Consider the following 13,135-nt stretch of genomic DNA (forward strand, 5'->3'; position numbering starts at 1 on the left):
AGCAAGCCCAAGACCAGGATTGACAAAAGGAATGCAGACCAGCCACGAATCAAGTGGTGGAACCAGAAGAAGATGGCGGGACCCCTCATCAAACCGGAGCAGTTCCTGCAGATGGTCGACGGGCCACAGGAAGCGTGGTCCATGCTGAAGAGCACTGTTCACACTGTCCGGCTGCCAACAGCTTGGTTGCACCAAGCCAGGACGGAGACGCATCGAACGAGATACATGGCTCTGGACACCGGAAGTACAAGATGCCGTACACCTGAAGAAACGGCTCTACAAGGCCTTTCTTCAGGACAAGACCAGCGAGAAGCTCTGCGAATACAAGGCGGCCAAAAAGGCAGCCAAGAAAGCAGTAGCGACAGCCAGAAGCTCCCACTACGATGACATCTACGAGAAGCTGAACACGCGAGAAGGCGAGAATGAGATCTACCGCCTAGCCAAAAGCAGACACAGGAAGACCCTGGACATTGACCAGTTTCATGGGATCAACGACGAAAGGGGAAATTTGATCGTCAACCCCAGAGACGCTGCGGAGAGGTGGCGGCAATACTTTCGAGAAGATCTCCACCGAGGAGTTCCCACACCCACGAACCCCGCGAGGTGACCCAGTTGAAGGCCCAGTCTCAGGCATTTATGCCAGCAGGTCGCCGACGCCATCAAGGCCATGAAAACGGTAAGGCAACAGGACCAGACGACATCCCTGCCGACTTCTGGAAAAAGGCACTACCGGGCTCGGCATTGTGGCTGTGCGAGCTGTTCAACAACATCGTCTCCACGGGAAAAGTGCCACACGACTGGTACCGCAGCACCACTGTTCCGATCTGGAAGGGAAAGGGCAGCCCAGCGGACTGCTCCAATTACAGACCGGTCAGGTTACTGTCACACACTATGAAGATCTTTGAACGCGTCCTTGATAAGTTATTCGGGACATCGTCGACATCAGCGTCAACCAGGCTGGATTCATCAAGAACTGCGGCACCACCGACGCCATCTTCGGTGTGCGGATGCTGATGGAGGCTCACAGAGAGAAGAAAATCCCGCCCACACCGCCTTCCTAGACTTGGAAAAGGCCTTCGACCGTGTCCCGCACGATCTCATCTGGTACGCACTGCGAGATCACGGCGTGCCTGAGCTGCTCGTACAATGGGTCCAACTCCTATACAGATGTCACAAAAGCCGTGTAAAAGCGGCAGCTGGGATATCAGAAGAGTTTAATATTACCGTCGGCGTACACCAGGGCTCTGCTCTCTCACCACTGCTGTTCATTCTGGTGATGGACACAATTACACACGACCTGTACACGCCCGCCCCATGGACGCTGCTCTACGCCGATGATGTGTTCCTGGCCAACCTGTGCAAGGCTGAACTCGAGCACCGAGTCCAACAGTGGCACGACCGCCTCGAGCAGTTCGGGCCCGGCTGAACCTAAAGAAGTCCGAATACCTGACCACTGACAATGAAATGACAGGCTCCATCCACGTGAACGGGCAGGAGCTACCACGCGCCTCCACCTTCAAGTACCTGGGAACTACTCTTGGGGAAGAAGGCCTATTACAAACTGAGGTGGCAGCCAGGATCAATGCAGCGTGGGGCAAATGGAAGTCCGTCACGGGCGTCCTCTGTGACAAGAAGATGCCGATGCGCCTGAAGGCGAAAATCTATAACTCTGTGGTGCGCCCGTGGCCATATACGGCGCAGAGTGCTGGCCGACGACCAAAGAAGTCGAAAGCAGACTCCAGATAATGGAGATGCGAATGCTCCGATGGTCGGTAGGCCTCACCCTACTCGATCGCGTCAGGAACGAAGAAGTGCGTAAGACGGTTCAACGTCGTGCCCATCCCCACGGTCATGAGGCAGTCCCGGCTACGATGGTTCGGCCACGTGAGCGCGCCAAGGAAGAATCCATCATCAAATCTGTAATGAAGGTGACTGTCGGAGGAGCGAGACCGCGTGGTAGACCTAAACAACGCTGGATGGACACGATCAAGGCCGATCTAGAGATTGCGAAGGCAGACCCGACACGCGTGGCAGACAGAGAGGTGTGGAAGCAGTACTCAAGGACATTAGCGGACCTCGCCCGAGCGCGAGACAAACGCTGAAGAAAAAAGAAGAAGAAGAATCTAATTTAATATATGTTTTAAATAGGTTTTAGACTAGGTTTTTAATTATTATCATTACTTTAATTATTTTTCTTTTTTAAACACTGTGTAGTGTGATTGTGATGTGGTGTTTGGGGCACTGTGCTGGAGTAGCTTTCAAATTTCATTGTATTTTGAACGCAATGACAATAAAGGTATTCTATTCTATGTATCCCCAGGAAAAAAATGGTTTGGTTTGGAACACAAGTTGTTTTCTACTACCAGATTATTCATTTACTTAACCAGGAAGATCTGCTGGATTTTATGCTCATCAACATCATTTCATATCTGATATTTATAAAGCTGTAGGTGTCAGAATTAAATTTGGGATGTGTTGCATACAAAGAAAGGGTTTAATTCTTGACTTATGGTCCCTTCTCAATATTCTCATCTCCAGTTCAAAATTCCCAGGGTTCCAAATATGTTCAGTCATCTTTTCCAGCCATCAATAAAGGTTAAAAAGAAACTGCTTTATTCTAGGTCAGACTGTTGATCTATTTTGTCCATTATTGCCTGTTCTAATTGGCCTATTCTAATTCTAATTGGCAGCAGGGATCTGAGGCAGGAGTTTTGCATATATCTTGGGACTTGAACTTTTTAAGTGGATATATCAGATTGCATGCAAAGAAAGCCTCCTACTAAGTAGCCTATGAACTCCAAGTATAGCAGCATTCTAGGTGGCCATTCAGTGTTTCCTTGCCTTCCTACACATCATAAAATTCTGGGTCTTCTGTTTGTCTGTTTTGCTTGGCCTTATGTCGACCCTCCAGAATATAACTTATCTAAGGATATGTGTAAATTATAATTGGATTTAATAATATGGTGTCAGATATGTATTATATCCCCCCTTTTTCCCAATTATATTATGTCCCCGAAGAATAAGCCACCACCTGCTATTTTACTGTTCCAAAGCCCTATGCATATTGATGATGCTGTAAAAATGATAGATGGTGGCAGTCCTGGCCTTTTTTAGTTAGATCTGAGCTTGAAATGGCTTTCGTATTTGCTCTGGGAAGGCATTATTTTATAGGCCATGGCAGAACTATTCCAATTTCTTTTGAGCAAATTAAACAAGTTATAATTGGGATGGGGCATCTTTTCATGTTAATTGTATCACTCTGAAGTGTAGGATGAATTTTGAAAGTGTATTTATATGTACTTACCTGCTATGAAATATTGCATATACATTTTTCTGGTTATTTCAAGATTTTGATATTTCAACATTTGTATTTCTGTTTAAAGCATGAACCTACCAATTTAACAGCATGATACCAATTTATTTGCATGTAGTATTTGAATTCACAGACATCTTCATTATTTTATTTCAAAAATCTTTAAAACCATCAGATAAGTTGGTATTATTGTACCATATTGCAGATGAAAGTTATTGATTTTATGGTAAAGTCAAAATTTGAAATACATGGTTCATGGTTCTTCACAATTTTACATGTAGCTTATTGTTGCCTTGTACTATGAGATGAGTAGCATATAAATTTGTTAAATAAGTTACCTTGAACAACCCAGGCTAAGATAGAATAGAGCTATGGTTAAAGAAGGACAGACTCATTCTTATATATACATTAATCCCTTTAGTGTGTGACTATATTTATAAAAGAGAGAAAAAAGCTTACGAATCTCATTTTATAGCATTGATCCCTTTAACGATGGAGTACTGTCTGCTGTAGTTTCAGTGTGCTGTATGTGTTTTCCATTTGTGTAGGAATGTTTGATTGTTAAATGCTTGATTGGTTAAAACATAAATTGGTAGTATTTTTTTTAATTGTAGAGCCTAAAATCATTTTGACCACACTGTTGAATTTTCTGGTATGATTTCCAAAATTGGAAGCATGATTTTTTTTGGCATTTTTTTATGGGAAGGACATGGAAACTTGAAAGCATAAACCTAACATAACACTGCTTAAAAAACCATAATTCCTACTAAAGCAGAAAAATCTCAACCCTGCCTATGTGTTTGATAGAAGCCATCAATTTTACTTTAGTATGGCTTTTCTTCCATTTTCCTATTACCAAACATTGTCCAGGGTGGTCTAAGATATGAATTTAACTAGATTACCCTTGTGTCTTTTTTTTAGCTGCTTTCAGCAGTCTTAGAATTGCTCCAAATTAAATGCAATCCCGGGATTCATCTGAAGTGCCAATCATTAGATTTTGTTCTGGAGATTGGTAGATTCTTCAGATGAATCCCAGGTTAGATTATATTTGACGCTATTGAAAAGCAGATAAAGGTATAAATAGATGTCAAGTCCCCATTGTAAATTACGTTTTCATTCCAGACATTTGACAGAATTTATTAGACAACCCTTTGGTTACCTGAATTTCATCTTGAGCAATAGACACGTCTACTTCCACTTTATGCTGGAAACTTTAACTTTAAATCTATATATGTGTTTAGATTAGAAATCTTCTGAAACCACTATTCTGCCTTCCTCAAACCAGTTGTCACCAATCATATTGGATAACAATGTCCAACATCATGTCTCAGTGAATCTGGTTGGATGTGTTGGCCAGAAATGATCAGAGTTGAAGTCCAAGTGCAGGAAATAAAATTGGAAAAGGCATGTCTAATCTTCTAGATTTTTTTACCTATTATTTTAAATGTTTTTGAGCATGCATCTATTAAACAATTGGCTTGCTAACCCACAAATCTATTATTACATTCAGAAATAGGGCACATATTGTGAAGAGAACTCACCTATGCTTCAATTTACTCCTTTCTTTTTAGTACAATATTTATTGACTGCGAACCATTAAAAAGTTTTATGTAAGACTTAAGTTTGATTAACTTCCTGATCAAAATAAACCCCTATATAAATTTAAACTACTTGTTTCTCTAGTGCTGTAATCAATGTAGTGCTGTAATAGTCTTTTATTTGTTCCAACTTTCAGATGGATCAGTTGAAGTGCAAGATCACTTGTATGGAAGAAGAGTGTTCCTTATTGAAGAAACAAACATTAATGGCTCCTCAGCAGGAGGTGGAAGATCATGGATTTACTGACATTTCTGATTTGCAAACTGAGAACCAGAGGTTAATTGCTTCACTTCAGGAGTTGCAGAATGTAATGCAGGTACGTTCTGAAAAATGTGGATTTGAGAGTAATCCATAGAAGCATTCTCTATTCTGAACCTTCTCCTGTATGGAGTCATTTTAGTATTTAAACTGGGACAGCATCTGAAAGAGCAACCTTGATCTATAAAAATGATTTGGTTGCAGAGGAACCCAAACATTGTAACTCAGAGCTTCAGGTGCCACTATACTCTCATTATTTGATGGTCTGCCCTGAGACTCCAACTATGGACCTTCCAAGGTTCTTCCTGGTATAGTCCAGATTTCCTACTTGGTGCCTTTGAAGACTTCACATAATTCTTTAAGCAACAAAGTTAAATAGGCTTGGGGTAATTTGTCCATTGATTTATATGTTTGGAACCCAGATGTCAGGGAAGGCTGCTGGGGACTTTAAAGGAAACCCATTTAATCTGCATATAATTAAAACTTCTGTTTTAGAATTTCATTCTGGGCCTGTGACTGGGTTGCTACTTCACACTAACTTTCTTAGTTTCAGCTGTGGTTTGCTTAATAACAACAAGTAAACGATTCATATATCTCATGTAAGTCACAAGCAAGGCTTTGCAAGCCATAGGGTTCACGCAATAAGCTGTGCACAAATAAAACAAATCATTTTGGTGCGATGTATGAATCCAGTCGGTTGGTGCCAGGATTGTTACTTTTCCCCATCTTAAAACCAAGTGATAAAGTCTTTACTATTATAATTGAAATGGGAATGGGTTGGTCACATAGCAAGAAGAAATGATGGCAGGTAGACCAAGGCAGTCATAGAATGGAAACCACTTGATAAAAAGCATCCACAAAAGACACCTAAAACAATAAGGATCTACGACATCAGCAAGTATTGTGGGCCCAATTGGCAAAAGAAAGCTCAGGACTGTATTAGTTGGAAGCTTGTAGAAGAAGCCTTCATCCTATAATGGATAGACGGGTTAAAATGATGATGATTTCTCTACTACAGGGGTGTCAAACTCACGTTGACACGGCGGCATCACGTGATGTAGTGGGACTTTCCCCCCCTTTGCTAAACTGGGCGGGGTCAGCACATGACGCAACTGGCCTGCAGGCTGCAAGTTTCATACCTCTGCTCTACTACTGCTATACTTCTACTATGAGCTGCGGGTGGTTAGAGTGTAGTGCTGCAGCCTTCTTCTGCTGCCTGCCAGCTGCCAGCAGTTTGGCAGTTCGAATCTCACCAGGCTCAAGGTTGACTCAGTCCTCCATCCTTCTGCGGTGGGTAAAATGAGGATCCAGATTTTGTGGGGCAATAGGCTGACTCTGTAAACCACTTAGAGAGGGCTGTAAAGCACTATAAAGCAGTTGTCATGTCTCCAGGGCATGCTGGAGCCGTGACACCACGCGTTGTGCCATGTCAGACTATGCTATCAAGGGGGGAAGTGCTGTTAACCACCCAACCTGGGGCTTCGACTGTTCCACGGAGATAACGAGCCTTGCTGACGTCACACGCTGAGTGATTAGGATGCTGCCTGTTGAACTAACGATCTCAAGAGGGGTGGAGGGTCACTTCATAGGCGTAAATACAATGTTGGAATATGATATTTGTACAAGTATAGTAAATAGGGTAAATAATTAATGGATAAAAGCACGGTGTATAGGGTGTTACATGGTGACCGGATGTGATCCAATAGTGCTCACCGGATGGTGGATAAACTCATTGTTAACTGGTGCATAAATACAGCTCTGGTTGTGAGATGCGCCAGAGCTGACTTTAAATCCTTTTGGTTACTCATTGTTACCTGAATCCGGAACATTGTATGGACGAATAAAGACTCATTTGATCATTACCTTGAGACCTTTGTTTCCCTTCCTGCCTAGAATTTGGTGAAACAACTGAGATCAGTATGTAAGTCTAAGTGCTATTGCTATTGCTACTACTGTTGTTCTAGTTGGAATTTAAGCATACAGTTGGTAGTCCAATATAATTAAAGGGCATCTGATTGGAAAACACTAAACTAGTTATATTTTTGATTTTACGTGTAGACCTTAAACAATTAAAAGGTGAATGTCAGCAAGGCTGTTCCTTCCTTTCCAGCAATGCCTTGTATTTTTGTGAATCACAGTCTTTGTTCCCTTCTAAATTACCTCATCACAACATTGACAAATGTTTCTCCTTGAATGGCTTCAGTACAAAGTAATCTTTTATAATAAGTGTAAGACTTGCCATCCAGATAAACATACGACGTATTGCAGGAGAGTTGTGTTCATTCTTACACTAGTGCTGGATCAGAATCTGAGTCGGTTGAGTGCTAAAAATAAAATATATTTTGAAAAGAAGGCCTCTAGCACTGGCTTAGATGCTGCTAAAATATCAGTGGGTGGTATGAACAGCTGTGATTCTCAGCTGTTTGGGAGATGTAAACAGCCTGTTATATCTGGGTTACCAAATAACCCCTATTTTTACCCTGGAATATATGAATATATATATATAGTTTTGAAGTTTTCCTTGGATTTATGACTTAAAACTATCCTGTATTATGGATTCCAATTATTTGGTTATTTACATAAGTTATCTCATGATGCACAACTTACTGTTAATTTGTTTTAGTTTTGGTGAATGTTACTTAAGTACTTATATTTTGGTTTAAAATTCTTCCTTCCCCCACAAATCCTTTTAATTTATTAAACCATATAAATTTTAAGAAAAGTATTCGTGAGGAAGGGATACAATCAGTTATATAAATCTATTACATACTCAGCAAAATATTGCTATTTCCATTATACTCTGCAATTTTTATCTAGAATAGTTTAAGAACTCATCCCAGAAAGCATGAAATTGTAAGGTTCTTATCTTAGAAGACATGAGTCCATCTGCCCATGTTCATAATCATCCATAAAACATTGCTTAGCTATGATGTTTTGACTATACGGTTTCAATATGACACAGCTTGTCTGTTTAGAGCAAGTATTTTTCACTGCTTAGATCCCCTCATTCATCTAAATATAATCAAAACTAGAGCTCTGCCTATACATTATTGGCTTCGACAGCCACTGTGGCTTACCGGTTTCATGCAGGCAGATGCAGAGTCAGCCTATGGAAGCGCCATCAGGGCTGACGTTACTGTTAGAGATACTGAGACAAGTATCTTGGACTTCAAAAGGAAACCGCTATATAATTGTGAAAGATATTTCTCTACTGACAAGAGAGAAATCTGCTTGTGTGGTTTTCTGTTTTAGAAGACAGTAACTTGATTGACCTTAGAATCAATGTATCTTGATTTTGCAAGCAGGGGCATCGCTCATTGCTCCATCTCAGGCAGCAGAATACCCCAGGCTGCTCTTGCTGGGAATGAAAAAGGCTGCTAAACTGCATCAATCTTACAGTCTCAAATAGATTTAAGAGTCATTCTTTGCTTAGGGGACAGGCTTGCTAATTGGCAGTATTCAGAATCACTGCTAGACTAGAGGATTCAGAATTATTAAAAGCAGCCATGAAATTAAAAATGGCACGGCACTGGTATGAAGTTTGTTGCACAAATGCACCTTTCACTTTTGGTGGTAGTGAAGATATAGATATTGAATTGGATAGCCTTTCTTAAAAAAAAAGGACCTTCCATTGCTAACTGAGGATGGAAGGTGGTGAACACATCTGGAAGTTGTCAAGCAGGCAAAGCGTAGAGTAGAAGAGAACTCTATTCTGGAGCTCTTGCTGGAGATATTTTAAAATATTCCCTAGGCAAGCATGCTGATCTCTCTTCTTTTTTCCCAAAGGCCTTAATTATCCTGATATCATTATGTCCTAGCACATGAGTGACTTTGCTTCTTTACTGCTTAGAAAGCAAGGGAAGACCAGGCTCCGGGCTCTGAGAGGGTGCTTCTAGACATTCTGGAGCATGATTGGAAGGAAGCACAAGCAGACCGACAGGAACTGTGTCAGAAGCTCAACTCCTTACAGAACGAGCTGCAGTGTGCTGAACAGCTGAGAGATAAGGTAAGATGCTGTAACACCCAGACATTTAAGCTTGGAGATACGTTGGAAGGGCCGTGAAATTCTTGTTCCAGACATTAGTGAGCAGGGAATGTCTGTGCTGTGGGCTAAAGGCAGTCAAGATATTTTGGGACTCTGATAGTTCTTACTTTGTTCTACCCTTTTGAAAAAAAAAAAACCCAGCAAAACCTATGGAAGAATTTTTTTGCAAATCGAGACAGACAATGGAAGATGATAATTGTATCCTACTTCCACCCCTGCAAGCAGGTGTATAAAAAAGGAAAATAAGATTCTAATACTATTCATTTCTGGATCTCACTACTGTTAGAATGAACACCTTCATAGAGTATCATTAAGGCAATTTGGACCCCGACAGGAAAAATCTTCCCTATCCTTGTTCTAATGTCTTTTAAACATCAGGTACATGCTTTCTATTCTGGAAATTCTAAATTTAGTCCCTTTGTCCAATCTATGCATGATAATTGAAAATGGAGTGTAAGGGATGCAAAACACTTTCTTCTTTCTGAACCCTGACATTTGAAAAGAGATTGCAAACCCCCAACTGCCTTTGTTTAAGACCTGAACGTTTACTTGGAAAGTAATCCATCTCTGGAATTTCTTCCTCAGTATCTGCAAGAAATGGAGGATTTACAATTGAAATTCCATACTCTGCAGAAGAACTGTGAGCTGTATAAGCACAGAATGAACACCGTGCTGGGTCAGCTAGAGGAGATTGAGAAGGAAAGAGATCAGGTAAACTGCTTCTCCTCTGAAATATTTCCTTGGTTTATAATTATGGTATACAGTTAAGATTAAACAATGTTCTTGCTACCCCCATTTCATGCTATTCAAAGTAATAGAAAAATACAGAAACCCTGTAGGAATAATAAGATGGAAGAATGGTGCTTGCTTTATGTTTTCAATCCAGTCTGTTTCTCCGTGTGTGGTTCTTCATAGATACTTATGTAATATGATCTCAGATCCTATATCAGATAGAAACATCTAGAAATCTATCAAGATTGTTTATTTACACCAGTTTTTGGTTATTTGGGTTATTTTTTATTGAATGTGCTCTGTTCCATTGCTTTTGTTCTTCAAGTAATTGTATACTGAATGAATTATATGTCAATGCATTCTCATTTCTCAATATTTCAAAGAGCTATCTTACTGTAATTTTACTTCCAATCAGGAAGTTCTTTGTTTAGAAAGGCCTGGTGAATACCAGAAGTGAGCTGAAAAGGACTAATAAACTATGGCATTTTATCTTTTTGATTATGGATACTAAAACAGCAGAAATTATGCAGCAATGTGCAAAATTGGATATAACTTATTTAGAATGCGATTTAGAGAAAAGAGCATATGCTGTGCACAGTTCTGCCTATAATCTCACCCATCAGTTCCCCTTCTTCACTGTTTCCTTTAGGCCATTCAGAGCCGAGATGACATTCAGCTCCAGTATTCCCAAAGCCTCATTGAGAAGGACCAATACCGTAAACGTGTTCGGAACTTGGAGGAAGAGAGGGATGACTTGCTGAGCAAACTCACACAGGCTGAGGGCAAGATCTTCACCCTAGAGGGACAGTTGCAGCGATGCTTGTGTAACAGGGGGCTTGCCAAGAAGGTATGTTTGGAGAAAAAGAGAAAGTCAATAGAAGGGAATATTTGCAACTCAGGGTTGAAATGAGAGGTCCTTGGTGTTCTCTGAGCTTGGTTATTTTCTTGCAGATGTTTCATTATCTAAACTAGGTAACACCACAGACTGGCACTGATGATGTTGCCTAGTTTGAGTAGTGAAATGTCTGCAAGAAAACAGGCTTAGAGAGCACCAAGGACCCTTTGAAAGAAAGACGAGAAGGCCAATGTCTTGTTGGGAAGGGAGACTAGAATTTAAGGGAATCATCAGGCACAAAAGACAGGACTATATAACACTTCAATTAACAGATTTATTGCTAAAAGCCTGCACAGGAATCTTCTCAACTAAAGTTCAGCATCTGTTTAGAATTAGATAAGGGTCAATAGCACTCAAGGGAGGGAAGGGTTGGACTTAATTCTCTTGTGGCTACATAGGATTTTACGCTGATTCCCCCTTTCACTCTGCCCCATCCCCTCTGCCATTCTTTCTACAGTAATTCAGTTAAGCTTGCTAGAGAGGAAAAGGGCACATGTGAATGGTGATATAAACTATCCAACATGCCCTCATCTGCTAGATAATTGCAAGAGTGAGAATTCAAAACACAAGAAGCACATGTAAAAAATAGCCCTACCTTCTGTCCATCAAAAAGGCAAAAAGGACAGCTAGATATTCCAATTTTAAACTACGTTAAAGTCTATAGGATTTAAACTGTCCCAAATTCTTCTTCAAGCCTTTGATACTTTATCAAAATGAAACAAAAACAAATCTATAGTGCTGCATTTATGGGATTCTAACCTGATATTAAGAAATCAAATAAATTCTGGTACTGCAAAAATGAAATTTCCCTCTGAAATGATTAAGTCAGTGTGGATGACTCTTAAAATCAGAAAAGTAATGCTCTTTTTTAGCCTCCGTGGAATCAATGCAGTAAATGAAGTAATGCAAAGAATTCTTGTCTGAAAATTAAGGCCCAGTGTGTGTCTGTGTAGGAGTGAATCTTAAAGGATGAGTTACTTTACTGAAGTATCTTGCATTCATTCTTTCTTTTTCTCTCCTGGCCCCCAAGATATGTTCCTCTTCTCATTCACTATACAGCAGCAGTTGGAGCATAATAGAGAAGCCTTTGTCCCCGGAGGATGGGATTGTAGATTCACCAGACATCCTGGACATTGTCTTCCCAAGAGACTCTGTAGGGCCAGATGTGGTAAGAAGATATGGCATAAGCCATGAACTAAAAAGGCACATTCTTAAATGCTGAAATATCTCAGTTAGTTACAAAGAATTAGATGGCAGAGTGTAGTCAGTCCTGACTTACTGGCGTATAATTTTCAAAAGCTGTCTGATAGTGAGAAATGCTGAAAGTTGTAATTCAGCAAAATGTGGAGGGCTATCTTGTGGCAGCTATTAATGAAGAAAGACAATTGATGCTTTTTGGAGGAAAGTGCTGATCTGGTATAAGATAATTTTGTATGTTCTTGGAAACGATTGCTGTTTTTCTGTTTAGGTGGCAAAAACTGATATTCAAAGCTGACAATATACTTAGTAAGGCAAAGCTGAGCCTAAGTCAGGTTCCTACAACTAACTACCCCCATGTTGTATTGAGAACCTTGAAAGTTAGAATCCCAAAACATCTAAAAGGTCTTAAATTGGGGGTTGCAATCCCAGTATATCTGTGGGAACTTGCTCTTTTATGATTTTTGATGAGAACAGATGAAATCTCTGTTCTAGAACCAACAAAATTATGTAACGTTCTCCACTGTGTTCAGTAGGCAGGCACGACTGTCACAGCCACTACTTTTGGCCTATTAGTACTGGACTTCTACATTAGGTAAATACTTTATTGCAGGAAGACACTCTCATCAGTTAGTGCGAGAGTGCAGTGAATTTGAATTAAGAAAATTCAATTGAGTTGAAAATTTGGTGTATAATGACTGAACCATTAGTTCCCAACACAACTTCTTTAGGAGACACTAGCATCTAATTTTGAGTATGCAGGTTTAGATGAGTAAGGTTTCATGGTTGTTAAACCAGGAAATATAAAATTACAAATGACAATCCAACTTTTGAATGAAGTCTGTGGCTTGTCTATATATCTGTGGTTCCCTTCTCTATTCTGGTGTCTTCCATATGTATAATACATGCAGACTTGTATAATTCAATTCTCTTATAGAACATGGGGGCCAGCCTCAAAACCACCCTTGGTTTTCCATACTCGTATGCTTTTTAAAAGAAGAATCTGTCAGCTATAGCCTATGTTCTCTTCACAGTTGGCTTCCAGATGGAGGAGAAGCTTCCAGGAACAAATTGGCTTTTATCCCATTTGCTTCCT

General features: G+C 40.4%; 1 protein-coding gene across 4 annotated transcripts in view; it reads left to right on the forward strand.

Annotated features, from left to right (window-relative positions):
* Nucleotides 1-13,135, forward strand: part of CARD10 (caspase recruitment domain family member 10) — a 47,475-nt gene that overhangs the window by 14,719 nt on the left and 19,621 nt on the right. For all 4 annotated transcript variants that reach the window (XM_026695867.2, XM_087934817.1, XM_087934818.1 and 1 more), the window contains 5 exons: nt 5,049-5,228; nt 9,021-9,176; nt 9,801-9,926; nt 10,597-10,794; nt 11,873-12,010. In XM_026695867.2, the coding sequence (XP_026551652.2) occupies nt 5,049-5,228; nt 9,021-9,176; nt 9,801-9,926; nt 10,597-10,794; nt 11,873-12,010 (798 nt within the window). The remainder of the gene's footprint in view (nt 1-5,048; nt 5,229-9,020; nt 9,177-9,800; nt 9,927-10,596; nt 10,795-11,872; nt 12,011-13,135) is intronic.

This window comes from Pseudonaja textilis, chromosome 5, assembly GCF_049901715.1.
Source record: "Pseudonaja textilis isolate UNSWEBS1 chromosome 5, rPseTex1.2, whole genome shotgun sequence".
Lineage (NCBI taxonomy): Eukaryota > Metazoa > Chordata > Lepidosauria > Squamata > Elapidae > Pseudonaja > Pseudonaja textilis.